Source organism: Orycteropus afer, unplaced genomic scaffold (genome assembly GCF_000298275.1).
Source record: "Orycteropus afer afer isolate SDZICR_OR568_19922 unplaced genomic scaffold, OryAfe1.0 scaffold00174, whole genome shotgun sequence".
Lineage (NCBI taxonomy): Eukaryota > Metazoa > Chordata > Mammalia > Tubulidentata > Orycteropodidae > Orycteropus > Orycteropus afer.
In genome coordinates, this window is record NW_006921761.1 from 3,507,833 (window position 1) to 3,529,580 (window position 21,748).

General features: G+C 57.3%; 1 protein-coding gene across 1 annotated transcript in view; it reads left to right on the plus strand.

The window, feature by feature from the left end:
• TLN1 (talin 1) overlaps positions 1-21,748 on the plus strand; it is a 28,039-nt gene that overhangs the window by 1,718 nt on the left and 4,573 nt on the right. The window contains exons 5-47 of the mRNA XM_007946911.2: positions 314-456; positions 545-672; positions 1,330-1,390; positions 2,008-2,112; positions 2,462-2,617; positions 3,453-3,554; positions 3,700-3,776; positions 3,931-4,111; positions 4,296-4,409; positions 4,494-4,602; positions 4,812-5,020; positions 5,161-5,259; positions 6,226-6,393; positions 6,544-6,838; positions 7,406-7,572; positions 11,346-11,474; positions 11,598-11,714; positions 11,792-11,905; positions 12,028-12,162; positions 12,290-12,418; positions 12,559-12,661; positions 12,777-12,985; positions 13,378-13,497; positions 13,671-13,868; positions 14,039-14,178; positions 14,354-14,447; positions 14,541-14,630; positions 14,734-14,856; positions 16,325-16,468; positions 16,906-17,067; positions 17,285-17,425; positions 17,519-17,700; positions 17,862-17,994; positions 18,206-18,307; positions 18,387-18,557; positions 18,655-18,804; positions 18,897-18,998; positions 19,075-19,194; positions 19,890-20,036; positions 20,173-20,339; positions 20,498-20,681; positions 20,771-20,896; positions 20,991-21,107. Coding sequence (XP_007945102.1) covers positions 314-456; positions 545-672; positions 1,330-1,390; positions 2,008-2,112; positions 2,462-2,617; positions 3,453-3,554; positions 3,700-3,776; positions 3,931-4,111; positions 4,296-4,409; positions 4,494-4,602; positions 4,812-5,020; positions 5,161-5,259; positions 6,226-6,393; positions 6,544-6,838; positions 7,406-7,572; positions 11,346-11,474; positions 11,598-11,714; positions 11,792-11,905; positions 12,028-12,162; positions 12,290-12,418; positions 12,559-12,661; positions 12,777-12,985; positions 13,378-13,497; positions 13,671-13,868; positions 14,039-14,178; positions 14,354-14,447; positions 14,541-14,630; positions 14,734-14,856; positions 16,325-16,468; positions 16,906-17,067; positions 17,285-17,425; positions 17,519-17,700; positions 17,862-17,994; positions 18,206-18,307; positions 18,387-18,557; positions 18,655-18,804; positions 18,897-18,998; positions 19,075-19,194; positions 19,890-20,036; positions 20,173-20,339; positions 20,498-20,681; positions 20,771-20,896; positions 20,991-21,107 — 5,963 coding nt within the window. The remainder of the gene's footprint in view (positions 1-313; positions 457-544; positions 673-1,329; positions 1,391-2,007; positions 2,113-2,461; positions 2,618-3,452; positions 3,555-3,699; positions 3,777-3,930; positions 4,112-4,295; positions 4,410-4,493; positions 4,603-4,811; positions 5,021-5,160; positions 5,260-6,225; positions 6,394-6,543; positions 6,839-7,405; positions 7,573-11,345; positions 11,475-11,597; positions 11,715-11,791; positions 11,906-12,027; positions 12,163-12,289; positions 12,419-12,558; positions 12,662-12,776; positions 12,986-13,377; positions 13,498-13,670; positions 13,869-14,038; positions 14,179-14,353; positions 14,448-14,540; positions 14,631-14,733; positions 14,857-16,324; positions 16,469-16,905; positions 17,068-17,284; positions 17,426-17,518; positions 17,701-17,861; positions 17,995-18,205; positions 18,308-18,386; positions 18,558-18,654; positions 18,805-18,896; positions 18,999-19,074; positions 19,195-19,889; positions 20,037-20,172; positions 20,340-20,497; positions 20,682-20,770; positions 20,897-20,990; positions 21,108-21,748) is intronic.

Consider the following 21,748-nt stretch of genomic DNA (forward strand, 5'->3'; position numbering starts at 1 on the left):
GGGCACAGACGACGAGTGTGAGCAGGAGGGAGGGCAGGGCAGCGGTCCGGGTGGGCACAGACGACGAGTGTGAGCAGGAGGGGGGCAGGGCAGCGTCCAGGTGGGCCAGCTGTCTGCTTCTTGCTCACGGAGCGTCTGCTTTGTGCTGGACGCTCTGAGACACTGGGGCTGCATCAGTGAATAAAATAAAGTCCCTGCCCTCATGGAACGTAATGCTTTAATGAGGGAAGACAGACAGTGAAGAAGTCAGCGGAAAGCAGACGGGGGCCGCCGGGGTCAACGGGCTTGGCCCTGGGGGCGTTGTGTGTGGCAGTGAACTGGCTGGACCACGGGCGGACCCTGCGGGAGCAGGGAGTGGAGGAACATGAGACACTCCTGCTGCGGAGGAAGTTCTTCTACTCGGACCAGAACGTGGACTCCCGGGACCCTGTGCAGCTGAACCTTCTCTATGTGCAGGTGCACAGGGCGGGGCAGGAGGCGGTGGGGGGAGGCAGACGGGCAGCGTGCCCCTGCTCACCGCTGCCCCCTGCCCTGTGCTCTCCAGGCCCGGGACGACATCCTGAACGGCTCCCACCCCGTGTCTTTCGACAAGGCCTGTGAATTTGCGGGCTTCCAGTGCCAGATCCAGTTTGGGCCCCACAATGAGCAGAAACACAAGGCCGGCTTTCTGGAGTGAGTGACCCTCAGCCTCGTGGCTGCCGTGACCCCCGCAGGCCCTTCTCCGTCCCGGGCCTTGTCCTCCTGTGCCCCTTCCAGGGTACCAGGAACAGGCCCACTCGGGGCCGTTCTAGCTGCCATCACCCATGTGTCTCCTTACCGGCCCTCGTGCGGTGGGATGTGGTCGGGCTCTGCCCCTGCCCCAAGCGTGGAGCATGTTGCGCTTCTCTGGAGAGTCATCCTGTGGTAACAGAGGGAAGTGGCAGGTTTCATCGTAGGGAGCATCAGCTTAGAGTCTTGTGAGGCCACGCACTGTGCTGTCAGAATGTACTGCGTTCGGCGTGACCTTCTCAGCTTCCTGAGCACAAAGCCATCCACCTAGTGAGCTCTTTCTCTTAGTTCCCTGAGTGGAGCTCTCAACCCTCTTTCCCTCGGGGACTGAGCCTCCAACCTAAGTTTCCTCAGTCCCTGCAGGGACAGACACAGGCCGCATTCAAGGACTGGTGCAAAGGCATCTCTCGGAAGACAGTCCAGGCTCTGTTCCCTCAGAGTCTGCCGTTTCCCCAGTTGAGCCCGTCCTAGGCGTGTCCTCACGCCCCTAGGCCCGCAGCTGGAGGCCCACGTGCGCCCTGAGCACTCTGCTGCGTTCTGACCCTCCCTTTTCTGGTGCAGCCTGAAGGACTTCCTGCCCAAGGAGTACGTGAAGCAGAAGGGAGAGCGTAAGATCTTCCAGGTGAATGGGGTGGGGCACAGCGTGTGGGGTGAGCCAGGAGCTTGGCTGCTTGATCCTGCTGACTGAGGGAACCCCACTATCTCCCCACTGCCCCCACCTGCTGCTCACCACCGAGCCCTTCTCCCACATCTGTGCTGAGGAAGCAGGAGGCTTGGGCCTTCCGTCTCAGCCCTGTCAACGCTTTTGCTGTGAATTCAATTTGGTATTCTTGTTTTCTTTATCTCTAATACGGGCTAACGGTGCCTCCCCTGCATAGGTTTGATAAGAGAATCAAATGAGATCATATGTAGAAAATTATTGGGGAAACCATAGTCTGTGTGCAAACATGAGATGTCATCTCTCCTCTTTGAATACCCAGCCCCCAGAGCCTTCTGTTTGTCCTTTTACTTCCTGACTGTCCACTCATGTCTCAGAAAGGCCACACGTTGGTAACCATACCCTCACCACCCACGGCTTACCCAGCTCCTTGATCCACCCCATCTCCTCACCCCCAGCCTCACGTCCTGCGCTCCCTAACTTTTCCGTGTGCCCATAATCCTCTCCCGTTAGAGTTAAGACTCCACCTCAACTCCTTATTTGTGATATTCTGTCAACCTTTCCCCATTTGCTGTTGCTAGGCACACAAGAACTGTGGGCAGATGAGTGAGATCGAGGCCAAGGTACGCTACGTGAAGCTAGCCCGCTCCCTCAAGACATACGGCGTCTCCTTCTTCCTGGTTAAGGTGGGTAATGGACCCTTCTCACTGTCCTCCATGTTTCCTGCTCTTGTCCTTTCCTTGTTCTCTGCCAGTCTCTGAGGCTGCTGTCAGTCACACATCATTCCCTGAGAGTCCCCTCCTTGACGTTGCTCTGACCTTGTGGAAACCTGCCCCACTATCGGTCCTGACCACCACTTCCCCCTTTGCCCTGCATTTCCTCTCTCTTTCTCTTGACCCTCACACAGCCTTGTCCTGGGTGCAGCCATGGACACCAGCGTCCTGGCCACCTCGACACTCCCTAGTGTCTAGATCTGATCAGGCACCTCTCATCCTACCTCTCCCTGTAACGCCAACAACCACCTCTGCCTCCCAGGAAAAAATGAAAGGGAAGAACAAGCTAGTGCCCAGGCTGCTGGGCATCACTAAGGAGTGTGTGATGCGGGTGGATGAGAAAACCAAGGAGGTGATCCAGGAGTGGAACCTCACCAACATCAAGCGCTGGGCTGCCTCTCCAAAGAGCTTCACCCTGGTGAGTGTGCGCGCTCAGAGGAGAGGGGGCTCCGGACTGTCAGAGCATGAGCGGCTTCACCCTGGTGAGTGTGCCCACTCAGAGGAGAGGGGGCTTCGGACTGTCAGAGCATGAGCGGCGGAAGGGGTCTTCCCTTCCCTTGGGGTGGGTGCGCCGAGTGTGACTGCAGGAGAAAGGAGAGCTTTGGAACTATTGCAGGAACCTGAGCTCAGAGTAGAGAGAGTCCCTCCTGCAGAGGGAGCCACACTTACAAGAAACAGGCTATGAGCTTACTTTTGTAAATGACCAGAAACAACAATGTAGAGTAACAAAAAGGTAAGAGCAAGCCGAGATGGTGGGAATGCTTGGGGAAAGGAGTGCGACGGGAAAGGCAGGCCTCGCCTTCCGGGAACTGCTGCAGACAGCAGACGGTGGTGGTCTCCTGACTGTGTGTGGAGCCACAGATGGAAAACTGACACCGGCCTGAAGTTCCCCAACGAGAGAAAAGGAGATGACAGTAAATGACGTGTTTCTGTTTTGGTCACTGGTGCTGACCGGCAAGCTGTGTCGCCCACCAACAAGTGTTTACGTCCTCCCAACGATATTGCCAGGGTCGGGTGAAAAGACGTTTTCTAAAGGACGTGTGTTTGAAACTGCAGTATGGTGGCCCTTCCTCAGAAATGAGATATTATTTCCCCTCCAAGAGGGAAGATAAGCAGGCGATCGCAGCAGGGCCTCCCTCTGGAGGGTTGTTGGTGCAGGGGGCCAGCCTCATCACTTTGACTTTGGGGCCATCCCACCTTTTCCTGTCAGTGGACTTCAGCTGAGCCCCTCTGCCCTGACCTTGTCACCCTAGGATTTCGGGGACTACCAGGATGGCTACTACTCGGTGCAGACGACTGAGGGGGAGCAGATCGCACAGCTCATCGCCGGCTACATTGACATCATCCTGAAGAAGGTGGGGGCTGCCTGCCCTAGCGCCGTCCAGTCTCCATCCTGTTCTCAAGCCAGTCCTTTAGGAATGGGGCCCCAGGTTCTGGCAGGTGGCTGATGGCACCTCGTCCTTAACCACCCTGACTCTGACTCCTCCTTCCTTCCCACAGAAAAAAAGCAAGGACCACTTTGGGCTGGAGGGAGATGAGGAGTCTACCATGCTGGAGGACTCAGTGTCCCCCAAAAAGTACGAATGGAGCTGGGCTGATCCCATCGCCCTGGGGGAAGGAAGTCAAGGCTCAACTCCCAGAGCTGTGGGGGTTGGGAGGCCGCAGTGATACCTGGGTGGGGAGGGGTGGAGAGGAGGGAGGGCACCGAGGGCTCATGGCCGCCCCCTGTAGGTCCACAGTCCTTCAGCAGCAGTACAACCAGGTGGGGAAGGTGGAGCACAGCTCGGTGGCCCTGCCCGCCATCATGCGCTCCGGAGCCTCGGGTCCCGAGAATTTCCAGGTGGGCAGCATGCCGCCCGCCCAGCAGCAGATCACCAGCGGCCAGATGCACCGAGGACACATGCCTCCTTTGGTGAGAGCACCCCGCTCCACTGAGGTGCCCGGCCTCTTGCCCACCCTCTGCCCGGCCGAGCCAGGAGCCCAGCAGTCTTTCCCCCGTCCCTGTTGGGGTCCCTCTTCCTGGACTGGCGCTCTCACCTCCTCTTCCCTCTGCGTGTACCGTTCCTGTCCCTGTCACTCCTCCCTTGGTCTTGCAGACTTCAGCCCAGCAGGCACTCACTGGCACCATCAACTCCAGCATGCAGGCCGTGCAGGCCGCCCAGGCCACGCTGGATGACCTCGACACCCTGCCCCCCCTTGGCCAGGATGCTGTGAGTATGGGATGGAGGAGAGGCCCCTGCGACTGAAGTTGGGGTGAACAAACCTCAGCAGATCCTGGGTTTGTTATCTTTCAGGCCTCGAAGGCCTGGCGTAAGAACAAGATGGATGAATCAAAGCATGAGATCCACTCCCAGGTGGACGCCATCACCGCCGGCACTGCCTCTGTGGTGAACCTCACGGCAGGTAGCCGATGGCAAGCTGTGTGTTATGGGGGAGGGAGAGTTAGCGTGCACAAGCATGGGTTGACTGCACCCTGACTCAGTCCGGAAGGAACGGTGTGTGCATGTCTCCCTCAGGCCATGGGTGTGACTAAGTGGCTGTGACCACACTTCTTCTATAGCCCACGGTCTGGCCATCCCTCACACATCCTCCTCTTCCTCCTCCTCCCCCAGGAGACCCTGCAGAGACAGACTACACCGCAGTAGGCTGCGCAGTGACCACCATCTCCTCCAACCTCACGGAGATGTCCCGTGGGGTGAAGCTGCTGGCTGCCCTGCTGGAGGACGAGGGCGGCAGTGGCCGTCCCCTGCTGCAGGCAGCCAAGGGCCTCGCGGGGGCCGTGTCGGAATTACTGCGCAGTGCCCAGCCAGCCAGCGCTGAGGTCAGGGGCCGTGGGGCGGGGCTGGCTTGCAGAAAGGGTTGGAGCCCAAGGAGGAGAGGGCCAGTCTGTGTTGCAGGGAGGAAGCGTGGGCCTCGTGGGCATGGGTAGGGCAGCTTCTGACCGGTGTTCACTCTCCACAGCCCCGTCAGAACCTGCTGCAAGCAGCTGGGAACGTGGGCCAGGCCAGTGGGGAGCTGTTGCAGCAAATTGGGGAAAGTGATACTGACCCCCACTTCCAGGTTGGTGACTAACCCAACCCCTCAAGACTCGACTTCTAGGGGAACCTCTGATCCTGACTCTAGCTCCTGGTTCCTGGCTCTAGGAAGTGACCCCTCACCAACCTGAACCTCTTTCTCCGGGGGAGGAACTTCCAGTCTTCTTTGAGAATCAGAACCCCTGAATCTAAACTTCAGCCTGCTAGCTCACCTTTGGCCCTCGTGGGTGACTTCTTTGTAGTCCCTTGTCATCTTGCCCGTCTTCCAGCTGGGGGACCTCTTGAACTGCCGTCCAGTCCTTTAGACGACACCCCCTGAGAACACTTCCGTTAGCTCTCCCCCTGCCCCACCATGCCAGTTCCTCAGCTGACTTTGCATCCTGGATTTCCCACACAGATATGTGCACCCAGAGGGGCTGGGGTTCGATCTCCCCCCGATCCCCCTACGGTAACGGCCTCTGGCCTGGGCCTTCCCAGCTTTGTCCTCTCTGAGCCGCATACACTCGTCAGAGCCCTCCCCCAGCTTCCCGGGGACCAGGTCATGATGGGAGATGGGGAGGTGTTGCCCAGACAGGATCTGGGGAGATGGGATCAGGCACGGTAGTAGAGGGCCTTGTGCCCAAGACTCCAGGACATGGCTTCTAAACCAAGAGACAAAACAGGAGGAGCTGGTGGTGGGAAGGACTCCGAGAGGCACCTTGTTCCTGTCCCTTTGTGACACCACTGTCCCCTCTCCCCGTCACAGCGAGTGTATCCGCCTCATGCAATTTCTCCCTTGGTGTAGGCTCTCTTTCTTTTGGTGTGGGTTTGTTCCTTGGTGGTCCGTCCTGCTAGGTGCGCAAGGCAGGGGCTTGGGGTAGGTTCTGGTTGCCCTGCATACTCTGTGCTGTGATTGGAGTCAGTGGGGATAATGAGACAGCTTACGCCTCCGAGAACCATCCGTGGATCCCAAACCCAACCTCAGGCCGTGCTGACCGCTGTCTCCTCACAGGACGTGCTCATGCAGCTTGCCAAGGCAGTGGCTACCGCTGCAGCTGCCCTGGTCCTCAAGGCCAAGAGCGTGGCCCAGCGGACAGAGGACTCAGGGCTTCAGACCCAGGTTATTGCGGCAGCTACACAGTGTGCCCTGTCCACCTCCCAGCTGGTGGCCTGCACCAAGGTGAGCCCCAACGGTCTCTCTAGCCTGTCCTCAGGGGTGATGGTGCCACAGGGGCCTTTGGTTCCCTTGCAGTGACTTGTGAACAGCACACATACCTCGCCTCGTGGCACATCCCCTTGCCGTCCTCTCTGAAACTCAGTTTGCATGCAGGTGGTGGCGCCTACAATTAGCTCACCTGTTTGCCAAGAGCAGTTGGTGGAGGCCGGACGACTGGTGGCCAAAGCTGTGGAGGGCTGTGTGTCTGCCTCCCAGGCAGCCACAGAGGACGGACAGCTCTTACGAGGGGTAGGAGCAGCAGCCACAGCTGTCACCCAGGCCCTGAATGAGCTGCTACAGCACGTGAGGGCCCATGCTACAGGGGCTGGGCCTGCTGGCCGCTACGACCAGGCCACTGACACCATCCTTACTGTCACCGAGAACATCTTCAGCTCCATGGGTGACGCTGGTAAGGAACTGTACCCCCCAAGGAGGACAGAGAACCCAGTGAGGTTCCCCAAGCCCATTAGACCCTAGCTGTATGCTCAGCCACCTCACTCTGAAGGACCCAGCACAGTGACCTTGCCAGCCACGTAACCGTAGGCTAGGTACTCAGGCCCTCTGCAGCCTGTGATTGCCCATCTGTGAAACAGATGCTGCCCCTGGCCTGCCTTTCTTAGAGTTTGAAGGATATCCCAGAGAATACATTAAGGAAACGAGAACATGGCATTAAAGGAAAGCCTTTCCCACTCTGCCCACCCTTTCCCCTCCAAAACCTTCACAAAGTACAGTTCGTTCTCTCAAGACCATTTGCTGAAAAGGCCCACTGGAGACTGTCCTCCATGCCGTAACAGCCACCTGGGAAACCTGTTTCTCTCCAAGATCCTAAACCAAGTAAAAACCCTGAAGAAGTCACTCGCTGAACTTGTTCCAGTTCCCTGATTGTCCCATCCACCTTCCTTCCCCATTGTCGTCCTCATCTCAACACCCCTGGGTGTCTCTGGTTTCCTCACTTGATTGTGTCCCGTCCCTTCAGGTGAGATGGTGCGACAGGCCCGCATCCTAGCCCAAGCCACCTCGGACCTGGTCAATGCCATCAAGGCCGATGCCGAGGGGGAGAGCGACCTGGAGAACTCACGCAAGCTGCTGAGCGCCGCCAAGATCCTGGCTGATGCCACGGCCAAGATGGTGGAGGCTGCCAAGGTACAGCACTTTCTGTGCAGAGCCCAGACTGGAGGAGCGGCCTGGAGGTCTCCCCATCTGACGGGGGAGACCCAGGAACAGCAGAAAACACAAGAGAGCAGATACAGAAACACTCGGGCCCCAAGCCACAGGAGGATGGTGGGGCCCAGGCCTCACAGGCCACTCTTTGACCACGGCACTCATACACCCATTTTCTCCTCTAAGTCCAAGGTCAGCTATGCCTACTTTCCCTGCTTTGCTGCCACCACCTGCCTGGGATTGCTCTCCTTCCTAGTGCCCCCTGTGTTCTGCACAGTGGCCTCCAGGCCCAGGGTCTCCATTGTCAGCAGTACAGAGAAAGACAAGGCATGGGACACAGAGACCCAAGGATCATCAAGGAATTACAGAAAATTCCCAGGTTCACTGAGCTTGTTGTTGTTGTTGTTGTTATGTGCCGTCGAGTCGTCCCCGACTCATAGCGACCCCTCCTTGGGTTTTCGAGGCAGTATCACTACGGAAGTAGGATTGCCCAACCTTCCTTCCGAGGAGTGGCTGGTGGGTTTGAACCGCCAGCCGTCTGGTTAGCAGGCAAGTGACTTAGCCACTATGCTACCAGAGCTCCTGTCTTCCATCTACAAGCATAGCCAAGTCTCTTGCCTCAGTATTCCTGAGATCCCTGCTCAAAACCAAGCCTTCCTCTTCCCAGGGAACTCTACTCACCCCCATTTGTTTATGGTATTTTGTGGGCAGAACACATGACCCCCTCCCTAAGCAGAAGAAGAAGAAAAAATTGCACCTAAAAAAGGTATCTTAGCATCCCAAAGAGAGTCTGTTCAGAGGGGAAATTTAGAAAGACTTCAGAAATAAGGGAATTGTAAACTGATAGATGCACTGGGTATCAGTGAGCTGAAACAGACGGGTGTTGGCCATCTTGAATTGGATAATCGTATGGTCTGCTATGCCGGGAATGACAAATTGAAGAGGAACAGCATCTCATTCATCAGCAGAAAGAACAGTCCAAGAGCTACCCTGAAGTACAGTGCTGCCACTGATAGGATAATATCGATACACCTACAAGGAAGACCAGTTGACACAACTATTCAAATTTACGCACTAAGCACTAATGCTAAGGATGAAAAAAGAAAAGATTTTTACCAACTTCTGCAGTCTGAAATTGATCAAACATGCAAATAAATGCACTGATTATGCTGATTGGAATGCAAAAGTTGGAAAAAGAAGACGGGTCAGCAGTTGGAAAATACGCCTTGGTGATAGAAATGACACGGGAAATCAGGTAATAGAATTCTGCAAGACCAAAGACTGATTGTTTTGAGATACCTGTTGTATACAACATAAATGGCGACTGTGTGGATGGAGTCCGCAGGAATCAAATCAAGAACAGCTGTGGAAAGACGGTGGGGAAGCCCAGCATCCTCGGAGCAAGGCCAGCGGCACCTGGCACAGACCACGGGTCTCTCCTGGGCAGGTTCAGGCGGAAGCAGAAGGAAACCAGAGCAAGTCGCTGAGAGCCTCAGTGTGATCTTAAGTACGTCCCACCTGAACTGAGAGCCCAGCTCAAAAATAGGTACTTTCTGATTCCATTTTTCATGAAAGTTTACACAGATTCAGTTTCCATTTGATGATTCCCAGACTCTTCAGTGGCGTTAGTTACAGTGCAGTTTGTCAGCATTCGCTTTGACTGTGTTCTGTTTGTCCCTTCCCAGTGCTGTAGTCTGTCTGCCCTTACCGCCTCATCTTTGCTGTTGAGTCAAGAGTAGACGTGACACATTGAACACCAGTGACCGGAGACCAGAGGAGTTGTGGGATGACATCAAGGACACCCTCCACAAAGAAAGCAAAAGGTTATTAAAAAATTAAAAAGAAAGAAAAGACCAAGATGGGTGACAGACAGCCTCTGATACTTGCTCTCGAATGTAGAATAGCTACAGCGAATGGGATGAATGATGAAGTAAAAGAGCTGGAAAGAAGATTTCAAAGGGCAACTTAAGAAGAAAGTTAAGTGTTATAATAAAATGTGCAAAAATCTGGAGTTAGAAAATCTAAAGGGAAGAACATGCTTAGCATTTCTCAAGCTGAACTAAGGAAAAAACTCTAGCCTTGAGTTGCAGTATTAAAGGATTCTTACGGGCAAGATGTTGGACAACATGGAAAGCATCAGAAAATGGAGGTACACAGAGCCCCTGCCATTCTAAGAGGTGGCATATGGTCAGGAACCAGTGGTCTTGAAGGAAGAAATCCAGTCTGCATTGAAAGAATTGGTGAAAAACAAGGCTCCAGGAATCGACAAAATACCAGTTGAGATGTGTCAACAAACAGATGCAATGCTGGAAGTGCTTACTCGTCCAGGCCAGGAAATTGGGAAGATAGCTACCAAGTTGGCCAACTGACTGGAAGGTTCCCATATTTATGCCCATTCCAAAGAAAGATGATCCAACAGAATGTAGAAATTGTTGAACAATATCATTAATATCACACATTTTGTGAATTTTGCTGTAAAATAAAATTTTGCTGAGGATCATTCAAAAACAGTTGAAGTAGTACATCGGCAGGGAATTGTCAGAAATGCAAGCTCAATTCCAGAAGAGGATGTGGAAGGAGGAATATCGTTGCTAACGTCAGACGGATCTTGGCTGAAAGCAAAGAGTACCAGAAAGATGCTTACCTGTGTTTTATTGATGATGCAAAGGCTTTTGACTGTGTGTCAACAAATCGTAGATAACTTTGAGGAGAATGGGAATTCCAGAACACTTTGGTGCTCATGCGGACCCTGTACATAGACCGAGGACAGTCATTCAAACAGAACAGGTGGATACCGTTTGGTTTGGGATCAGGTTATACCCTGTCAGCATACTTAACTCAATCTGTATGCTGAGCAAATAATCAGAAGCTGGACTATGTGATGAAGTAAATGGCATCAGGATTGCAGGAAGACTCGTTAATAACCTGTGATATACAGATGACACAACCTTGTTCACTTAAAGTAAAGATGACTTGAAGCACTTACTATTGAAGATCAAAGACTTCAGCCTTCAGTACGGATTCCACCTCAACATCGAGACAGTCCTCACAGCTGGGCCAGTGGGCAACATGGTAAATGGAGAAGAGCTTGAAGTTGTCAAAGGTTTCATTTTACTTGGCTTCGAAACCAGTACCCGTGGAAGCAGCAGTCAGGAAATCAAGCGGCATTGCATTGGGCAAATCTGCTGCGAAAGACCTCTTTAAAGAGCACAGGTGTCACCTGGAGGACTAAGGTGTGTCTGACCCAAGCCATGTTATTTTTCACTTCACCTCGTGTGCATGCAAAAGCTGGTCAGTGAAAAAACTACCAAAGAAGAACTGATGTGTTTGAGTTGGTGGTGTGAGTGAAGAAGGTGGAGTGTACCATGGGCTGCGTGAAGAACAAACACATCTGTCTCGGACAAGGTCCAGCCGGAGTGCTCCTTAGACGGCGGAATGGTGAGACTTCATCTCACGGATGTTGGACATTGTCACCAGGAGGGACCAGGCCCTGGAGAAGGACATCGTGCTCGGTGAAGAGAGGTCAGCGAAAAAGAGGAAGACTGTCAACAAGAGTGGTTGACATGGTGGCGGCAACAATGGCTTTACACGTAGTAACAGTTGTGCGGGTGGCACAGGACCGGGCAATGTCTGGTTCTGTTGTATGTAGGTCGTTGAGTCGGAACTGACTTGATGGCACCTAACAACAATGAACTGAGTTTAGAGGGATAAAGGGGGGTTGCTGGGTGGTGACCATCTGTCTGTCCACCTCTCAGGGGGCAGCTGCCCATCCCGACAGTGAGGAGCAGCAGCAGCGGCTGCGGGAGGCAGCTGAGGGTCTCCGCATGGCGACCAACGCAGCTGCTCAGAATGCCATCAAGAAAAAGCTGGTGCAGCGACTGGAGGTGAGGATGGGAAGCAAGACTGGGGCAGGTGGCCGGGAGAGAGTCAGTATTTCCTCGGGGGATAGTGAGGCCAAGGACTTGTGATGGGGTGACCTGGCACTGTCCTGACTTCTGTCCTCACAGCACGCAGCCAAGCAGGCGGCAGCCTCAGCCACACAGACCATCGCTGCGGCGCAGCACGCCGCCTCCACTCCGAAGGCCTCTGCCGGCCCCCAGCCCCTGCTGGCGCAGAGCTGCAAGGTGAGGCTGCAGGGGTGTGGGGGGAGAGAAACCTCTCGGTCTGTGGGGAGCAGCTCTGATGACGTTCTCGCCCGCAGGCCGTGGCGGAACAGATTCCACTGCTGGTGCAGGGCGTGCGAGGGAGCCAAGCTCAGCCCGACAGTCCCAGTGCTCAGCTGGCCCTTATTGCTGCCAGCCAGAGCTTCCTGCAGGCAAGGACCCTTCCCCCCCTCCCAAGACCTGACGTCGCCCACAGTTTAAACCCTTCCCAGTTCCTACAAAGGGGTCCAGAGAGCGAATGGGACTCTTAGTCTGCCTGTCTGTTCCCCAATAGCCAGGTGGGAAGATGGTGTCAGCTGCCAAGGCCTCAGTGCCAACCATTCAGGACCAGGCTTCTGCCATGCAGCTGAGTCAGTGTGCCAAGAACCTGGGCACCGCCCTGGCTGAGCTGCGGACCGCTGCCCAGAAGGTACGGGAGCCAGCTCTGGTTTGGGGTAGGTGAGGGTGGAGTCCGTGTAGGGGAACATCAGGGATAAGCGTGTGATCAGTGAGAGCCGGCAGTACCTCCTGTACCCAGAGCCCACCCTCTCCTGCAGGCTCAGGAAGCGTGTGGACCCCTGGAGATGGATTCTGCACTGAGCGTCGTCCAGAGTCTGGAGAGAGACCTGCAGGAGGTGAAGACGGCGGCCCGAGATGGCAGACTCAAGCCCCTCCCGGGGGAGACGGTGAGGGTTCTTCAGACGTCCTTCTCGCTCAGATGCTGAAGTCTCCCTTTCCAGTGCCCTGGGGCTCCCCGGAACCTTCACGCCCTCTCCCCAGCACCTCCTGCACCCAAGCCCCTGAGTCTTTCTGCCTTCGTCCCTAGATGGAGAAGTGCACCCAGGACCTGGGCAACAGCACCAAGGCCGTGAGCTCCGCCATCGCCCAGCTCCTAGGGGAAGTGGCCCAGGGCAATGAGAACTACGCAGGTACGTGGCCACAGAGCCCCAGTGGGCCGTGTGGTGAGGGCAGCTGGTGAGGCTTGGGGCTGACGGGGCCTCTGGCAGTGACGGCCCCTCTCCCTCCCTGCCCCCATCTCCCTAGGCCTCGTGGCTCGCGATGTGGCGGGCGGGCTGCGGGCACTGGCCCAGGCCGCGAGGGGTATAGCTGCCCTGACATCAGATCCTGCCGTGCAGGCCGTGGTGCTTGACACGGCCAGTGACGTCCTGGACAAGGCCAGCAGCCTCATCGAAGAGGCTAAAAAGGCAGCTGGCCATCCCGGGGACCCCGAGAGCCAACAGCGGCTTGCCCAGGTCAGGTGCTGGCAAGGGGCCAGCTCCCCCTCCCTTCCCCCTCCCCTCCCTCCCGCCCCCTCCTCACTGGGGTAAGCGTGGCCCTAGCACCTGAGTCGCACCCGCTGGCGGAGGAGCACGTTCTCGGGTCTGTTCTAGAAAGCTCCTCTCTGGTGTCACCCTCTTCCTCTGAGTCCTGGCAGAAGCGTCTTTGAGATGAGCACTGGGCCTCAGCACCTGCTTTGGGCGCGTTTGACGCAATCGTGACGCTCTGCCCTGGGCCTGTTCACCGGCCGGCGCCCTTCTCTTTCCCTCCTGGAAGCGGCAGAGCTAGTTGTCTCCCGGGTCCTTGACTGGAGGCGGACCCTCCCAGGCTGCGTCCATCCGACAGCCCCTTTCCTTTCCCACCGTAGGTGGCTAAAGCAGTGACCCAGGCCCTGAACCGCTGTGTCAGCTGTCTGCCCGGCCAGCGAGATGTGGACAACGCCCTGAGGGCAGTGGGAGATGCCAGCAAGCGACTCCTGAGTGACTCGGTAGGTGGACTGGGGCGCGGGGGGCAGAGCCGAAGGGCTGCACGTCTCACCCTTGGGCCGACTTCCTGACCTACCCTTTCCCCACTCCCAGCTCCCGGGCCTTCCTCCCAGCCCTCCTTCCCCAACTGTCCCGTGCATCGGCCAGCCTCCCTCTCTGTGCTCTGACCCTGCAGCTCCCCCCCAGCACGGGCACCTTTCAAGAAGCTCAGAGCCGCCTGAACGAGGCAGCGGCTGGGCTGAACCAGGCGGCCACAGAACTGGTCCAGGCCTCTCGGGGGACCCCGCAGGACCTGGCTCGCGCCTCAGGGCGATTTGGACAGGACTTCAGCACCTTCCTAGAAGCTGGCGTGGAGATGGCAGGACAGGCTCCGGTAGGAGGAAGGGTCAGGCTGCACATCCCCTTCGAGGGTTGGGTCACCACAGAGTCCTCACCTTCTGGCTCCCTCCTCTCCCCAGTCTCTTGAGTGTCTGGGAAGAAGAGTCCTTCTAGAGACAGGTAAGGAGGGGCTGGGCAGTGTGTTGATCTTCTCACCTTCGACAGAGCCAGGAGGATCGGGCCCAGGTTGTGTCCAACTTGAAGGGCATCTCCATGTCTTCAAGCAAACTTCTTCTGGCCGCCAAGGCCTTGTCCACAGATCCTGCTTCCCCCAACCTCAAGAGTCAGCTGGCTGCAGCTGCGCGGTAAGTGGGCCCCGGGAGGGCGGCTCTAGAATATCAGAGGGGCTTGGAGGGGGCATGAGAATCCCTGCCTTAGTGGTCACAGGCAAGGAGGAAACAGCCAGAGACTTGCTGTGTCTCCAGGACTTCAGAAACAATGTCCTGTTCACCCGTTCACTCGGCTTTCTGTCCCTCACAGGGCAGTGACCGACAGCATCAACCAACTCATCACCATGTGCCCCCAGCAGGCGCCAGGCCAGAAGGAGTGTGACAACGCCCTGCGGGAACTGGAGGTGGGCGCTGGCAGACCCTGCGGTCAAGGGGGAGGAGGGAGTGCTGGGTTGGGGGAAAGGCGTCCAGGATCTCACGTCTGTCCCGTCCCCCAGACGGTTCGAGAACTCCTGGAGAACCCAGTCCAGCCCATCAATGACATGTCCTACTTCGGCTGCCTGGACAGCGTCATGGAGAACTCAAAGGTGACCATAGACAGGCGCCCTGGAGGCCAGTGGGCAGGAAGGTGGAAGGAACTAGATACGGTTCAGCTGGGAAGGCTGACTTCGTGGTGCCTCTCTCCCTCAGGTGCTGGGGGAGGCCATGACCGGGATCTCCCAGAACGCCAAGAACGGAAACCTGCCAGCGTTCGGGGAGGCCATCGCCACGGCCTCCAAGGCGCTCTGTGGCTTCACCGAAGCAGCTGCACAGGTGGTTTTCCGGGGACCCCTGGCACAGCCCTGCTTCCCCACCTCACCCCCTCCCAGGCTGACGCACACTCACAAACCAAGAAGGTTGTGTTTGCCAGTCCACCTTGATGGAGGCTGGGTTTTCTCCTCCTGACGGAGGTGGAGTTGCTGGTAACCATTGAATGCCAACAATGTTCATGGCGTTGACCTCTGAGTAGTGCTGTTTGGGGTTATGACTGTCCAACTGTTAGGGCTTTCCCAGCTGCAGCTTTCTCGGTTATGTACTAATTCAAGCAAAACAAACCCCACTGCCATTGAGTCAGTTGTGACTTATAGCCACCCTGTGGGACAGAGTGGAATAGCCCCGTAGGGTTTCCAAGGATGTTCATCTTTGCTGAAGCAGACTGCCCCATCTTTTTCCTGCACATCTGCTGGCGGGCCGGTTCAGACTTAAAGCCTTCTTGGTTAGCAGCCTGGCGCTTTAAGCACTGCTGCACCACCAGAGTGCCTAAGTACTAATTAGCATATATATAAATCATTTTTTCACATAAAAATTTATTAAAATAGTGCCAGTGACCGATTTTCTAGCTCTTTGAGTAATCACTTCACCTTGCCTTTTTCTACATCAAAAACCATAAAAACAAACCCACTGCCGTTGATTCCGACTCATAGCGGCGGCCCCCATTGGGTTTCTGAGGCTGTCAGTCTCTACAGAAGTAGATCGCCCGTCTTCCTTCTGCAGAGCAGCTGTTGGGTTTGAACTCCTCGCCTTTTGGTTAGCAGCCAAAGGGCCTTATCCACTATGCCGCGAAAACTCCTATTAGCTCTGAGTGTTTTGCTCAAGTATATAAATCTTCAAAACAAACTGACGTGAGAGCTCATCTCACTTTTCTTTCTAAAACCCTGCCAGCCCCCTTCCTCAGTGCCCCCCCCTGCCCTTTTATGTTGGGGGATGAATCAAACACTGTGACGGTCTTCAGTCATCAGTGTGTGCTTGGTAACCGTCATGCTTAGGCCTTCCCTCTTTCCAAATCTCTGAAGGTTGGAGGCACCCAAATGTTCATTAGCCTAACGACCCCCATAGTTTTAGAGCCATGTCTTTAAAAGGGTTTGACTTTGCATGTGAGTGCGTGTTTGTGTGTGCTTTCACACTTTTTCCCCAGTAACAGTACTTTTTACCTTAAGGCTCAGCATCCACACATATGTTGAAAGAGTTTGCTGAAGCCCTTCCTGTAGGGTTTTCGTTTTTAATCTTTAAAATGTTTGCATGCATTTAAACAAAAGAGAATTGGTTCTTTTGATTATTATTATTAAACTGAGGTTTGTTTTACAATAACTGTAGTTTGCAAACATATCTCTGCTCACATAGAGCCCTGGCAGAAAACCCTGGCCTCTAAACTTATCCCTTGTCCCTGCTGTCCCCTGTCACTGCCGTTCCTTTCCCACCTGTGGTCTGTACTCCTGACTCCATCCTCTTTTCTCCCCTCCAGGCTGCATACCTGGTTGGTGTCTCAGACCCCAACAGCCAAGCTGGACAGCAAGGGTTGGTGGAGCCCACGCAGTTTGCCCGTGCCAACCAGGCGATCCAGATGGCCTGTCAGAGTCTGGGAGAACCTGGCTGCACCCAGGCCCAGGTGACTCAGGGCAGAGATAACGGGGGCAGGTCTGGGTAAGACTGCAGAGCCAGGATGGACCCATCCCTGTGGGGAGGGAGGGGACGCAGGACAAGTGGGGAAGGAGCGATGGGTGGGGCCCGTCGGACTTGCCCGAGTCAGCTTCTCTGGGGCCGCCTCCCCGCAGTATGTCCCCTCGTTCTTGCAGCCACTGCTCAACTGGACTTTCTCTCCAAGTCTATTAGGATTTCGCCATCATTTTCTCCTCCTCCTCCCCGACACCCAGCTCATCCAGGGGTATCGCTAGCTCCCCAAATCTTAGTGTTCAAATGACTCTGCCTTTACTCCTTAGATTCCCAAGGAGCTAGCCATCTGTCCCCCAACCCTGGCTCCTCCCTGGGTCTGTGCCCTTGGCTCCCACCCTCACCATGGTTCTGCCACGTGTCTCATTTCCTCAGGTTCTCTCTGCAGCCACCATTGTGGCCAAACACACCTCAGCATTGTGTAACAGCTGCCGCCTGGCTTCTGCCCGCACTTCCAATCCAACCGCCAAGCGCCAGTTCGTACAGTCGGCCAAGGAGGTGGCCAACAGCACAGCCAACCTCGTCAAGACCATCAAGGTGCCAGCAGTTCCCCGGCCTGTCCAGCCTTCTCTCCTCTGAGCCCCCCACCACTCCCCTCTACCAGATCCCATCTGCCTGCGTCCTCGCCCTTTCTGATCCATACTGACCATCACTAACCTCTCCCCAAGCCCCGTGGAGCCCTGAGGGTGCAGGTTGGGGCTTCACTCCTGTGCCTGTAGTCAGCCCTGAAGGCCTCTCTCACTCCTGCTTTTAGGCCTTAGACGGGGCCTTCACGGAGGAGAATCGGGCCCAGTGCCGCGCAGCCACAGCGCCTCTGCTGGAGGCCGTGGACAACCTGAGTGCCTTTGCGTCCAACCCCGAGTTCTCCAGCATCCCTGCCCAGATCAGCCCTGAGGTGAGGCGTGTGGACGGGGAGCTGATGGGCCAGCGCAGCACCCCTCTTCTGGGAGAGGCTTGAGGCTGAGCTGCCTGCCTCTCGTCTCCCCAGGGCCGGGCAGCCATGGAGCCCATAGTCACCTCTGCTAAGACGATGCTGGAAAGTGCTGGGGGCCTGATCCAGACAGCCCGGGCCCTGGCCGTCAACCCCCGGGACCCGCCACGCTGGTCCGTGCTGGCCGGCCACTCCCGGACCGTCTCCGACTCCATCAAGAAGCTCATTACAAGCATGAGGTACGACGGTGGCGAGCCGGGCGGCGGGGGTGCAACGCGCAGGCAGCGGGGCACGGGAGGGCCCCTGTCACACACGTCTGGGGGGACGTGCAGGAGGGAGGCCGGCCTTACCCGGAGGCGAGGCGAGGCGTGCTGGTGCTGGAGCTGCGGTGTGTCTGCAGGGACAAGGCTCCAGGGCAGCTGGAGTGTGAGGCGGCCATCGCGGCCCTGAACAGCTGTCTGCGGGACCTGGACCAGGCGTCCCTCGCTGCAGTGAGCCAGCAGCTTGCTCCCCGGGAGGGGATCTCGCAGGAGGTGAGGGGGGTGGTCGCAGGGAAGGCTGGGTCTGGGACGAGGGATGTAGGACTTGAGGGAGATAGGGGATCAGAGAGGGAGCTTCACGGGGACGTGGGGGAGGTGGGGCTGCCGAGGCGAGTAAGCTGGCCCAGGGCGGAGGAAAGAACCGGATCTTGGGCAGCCCGAGGTCCGCTCCGGGTCTGAACCGGGGCTGCCGTCTCCTCCCCAGGCCTTGCACACTCAGATGCTCACCGCAGTGCAGGAGATCTCCCACCTCATCGAGCCACTGGCCAGCGCTGCCCGGGCCGAGGCCTCCCAGCTGGGACACAAGGTGCCTGGGGAGACGGGAGGGGGGGTGCTGGGGGTGCCGGGGGTGGCCCTGCTAACTGCATCCCACCCCTCTGCCTCAGGTGTCCCAGATGGCCCGCTACTTTGAGCCCCTCACCCTGGCTGCAGTGGGAGCTGCCTCCAAGACCCTGAGCCACCCACAGCAGATGGCGCTCCTGGACCAGACAAAAACCTTGGCAGAGTCCGCCCTGCAGTTGTTGTACACCGCCAAGGAGGCCGGGGGCAACCCCAAGGTATTGAGGGCTGGGAGGAAGGCTCCACTGTGAGCAGAGTGCGGAGAGAGAAGTGGGACAGCAAGACCCCTCCGCTCACTCTCTCCTGCGCCCACAGCAAGCAGCTCACACCCAGGAAGCCCTGGAGGAGGCCGTGCAGATGGTGACGGAGGCGGTAGAGGACCTGACCACGACCCTCAACGAGGCGGCCAGCGCTGCTGGCGTCGTGGGCGGCATGGTGGACTCCATCACCCAGGCCATCAACCAGGTTAGAGGCTTGGGGGGCCTCTGGGCAGGCAGGGTTCCTGAGCACAGGGGCAGCGACCCTGACCCTCTTCCTCTGCCCCCTTCACCCCTCAGCTAGATGAAGGACCCATGGGTGAACCAGAAGGCTCCTTCGTGGATTACCAGACCACTATGGTGCGGACAGCCAAGGCCATTGCCGTCACCGTTCAGGAGATGGTGAGCGTGGGGGCTAAGAACTCTGCCCTTGGCGAGCTGAGCTGGGACATAGCCTCACTTCTTCCATCATCACCAGGTAACCAAGTCAGACACCAGCCCTGAGGAACTAGGCCCTCTCGCTAACCAGCTGACCAGTGACTATGGCCGACTGGCCTCCCAGGCTAAGCCTGCAGCTGTGGCCGCTGAAAACGAACAGGTAAACACAGCAGCAACACTGGCCTTCCCAGGAGCCTGCCCCTCCCGCCCATCACATCTGCCTCTGGGGCCGCCCCATCCCTCCCTTCCTCTAGTCTGTTGTAGAAAGGGGGATGTACCCTCAGGGCCACACCACTGAAGAGTGACCGGAGCTCTGTAGACACAGGGATAGAACCCTTCAGCCATAAGGGTGACAGCTTGGGACCTAGAGCTGCCCCGAGTCCGCCCTGGCTTCTCTGCCAACCCTGTCCTGGGCCTCCAGCTCTCCTCAGCCTCCTGCAAATCTGCATTCTGTTCCTGGTCCTTCCTCATGGCAAACACGGGAAGCTTGTCCTTCCCCAAGCTCCTGGCTTTCCAGGAGAGTGAGTAATTGGATCTTACCCTGACACATGTAATCCTCAGTCCAGTATCCCACCCCAGCTCTGTACGGGCCAGATTGGAATCCCCAGCCAACCACGAGGTGCGTCTCCCCGACCCACCTCACCAGGGGGTGCCTATCACGTTCCTCGTGTAGGAGGTGGCCTCCTGCCTAAAGGGTATGAAGCAGATGCGGCGTCTGTGCCGGGGTCCTCGTCGCCCCCGCGGCCTGCAGTACACGTGCTGGCTCCTCACTGACCCCCCGTAACACACCTCCACGCACAGTCGGGGTGCTCTGAGTGCCCCGGTAAGAGCCCTCTCCTTCCCGTGTGCTTACAGATAGGCGCCCACATCAAGCACCGGGTCCAGGAGCTGGGCCATGGCTGCTCTGCTCTGGTCACCAAGGCGGGTGCCCTGCAGTGCAGCCCTAGTGATGCCTACACCAAGAAGGAGCTCTTAGAGTGCGCCCGGAGAGTCTCTGAGAAGGTGAGCGAGCTCACCCCCGGCCCTGTGGCCTCCCCAGCCTCCCCGGCCGCCATCCCTGTCCCTTCCCCGTGGCAGGGGTGACCGTGCCCTCTCACGTGGCGCCTCCCCTGGTCACCGTACGCCCCTGTCTACCCAGGTCTCCCACGTCCTGGCTGCGCTGCAGGCGGGGAACCGTGGCACCCAGGCCTGCATCACAGCGGCCAGTGCCGTCTCTGGCATCATTGCTGACCTCGACACCACCATCATGTTTGCCACAGCCGGCACGCTCAATCGGGAGGGCGCCGAGACTTTCGCTGACCACCGGTGAGGGGGCTGGGCCTGGGGGAGGAAGGCTGGGCAAGAGGCCGGAAGAGGTGCGGCGTCACCGGCCCCTTGGGGGCAGCCCTGGGTCTGGAGCCTTGGAAAGACCAGAGGGGGTGGGGAAGAGCTGAGGGGAGCTGACCGGCCGGGCCACCCCTCAGGGAAGGCATTCTGAAGACTGCCAAGGTGCTGGTGGAGGACACCAAGGTCCTGGTGCAGAACGCAGCTGGCAGCCAGGAGAAGCTGGCACAGGCCGCCCAGTCGTCCGTGGCCACCATCACGCGCCTCGCTGACGTGGTCAAGTTGGGTGCTGCCAGCCTGGGAGCCGAGGATCCTGAGACGCAGGTACCCACGCGACACCCGTCATCTTGGCCAGAACCACTGCCTGGGCCCCTTGTCCTCCCACGGAGCACCACCGCCTCTCTCCCACACAGGTGGTGTTGATCAATGCAGTGAAAGACGTGGCCAAGGCCCTGGGAGACCTCATCAGTGCGACCAAGGCCGCAGCCGGCAAAGTCGGGGATGACCCTGCCGTGTGGCAGCTGAAGAACTCTGCCAAGGTCGGAGGGCACGGGAACAGTGCGGGAGGGAGAGGGTTAACGTGCCTCCTGTGGGTCCTTAAAACGACCCCTCCCTGCTCTTCTGCTGCCCCAGGTGATGGTGACCAACGTGACGTCGTTGCTCAAGACGGTGAAAGCTGTGGAGGACGAGGCTACCAAAGGCACGCGAGCCCTGGAGGCAACCACAGAGCATATACGGCAGGAGCTGGCGGTGAGGGGGCCTGAGGCTTCCGGGTCGGGCACGGGGGACCAGGGTAGACTGTGCAGCACCCCCCATGTGTGTCGCAGAGATGGGGACCCTCACACCGGCATCACCAGACTCCCTGAGGGACTGCACGTGTGTCCTTTGCCGCCTCCTCACGGCCTCCCGAGTTGCCACACTCATCGGCCTCTTCCTGCCGCCGTCCTTGCCGAAGCACTTGGCTCTGGCGACAGGCCTCTGAAAACCTTGCTTCCTGTGGCTGCCTTGACACTCGTCTTTCTCCTGCCTCACCAACAGCTGTTCTGTGCTCATCACTGACTCCCGTTTCTCTCCCCTGCTGAGTAACGTCAAGGCCTTCCCAGGACTGTGTGGCCGTCTTTTTCTAGTTTCTTTGTTGACAAGTTTAACTCCTTTCGCTATTGTTCTCCAAGAAGTGGACTTCCAGTCGCCTCTTTGACACCACCACCTAGATGAGTGCCTCCTAACCGATTCTTCTTCCTCACAAACTACTTCCTGTTAATGGTGGTAACCACCTCCAGTGCTGAAGGCTTCACCTCAGTTCTGTTTGTTTTCAGGGTCTTATTTATCATACATCTGATTTACCCTCTGGTTGACCCTGCATCTAGTTCACCGTGTGTCTGTTTGACCCT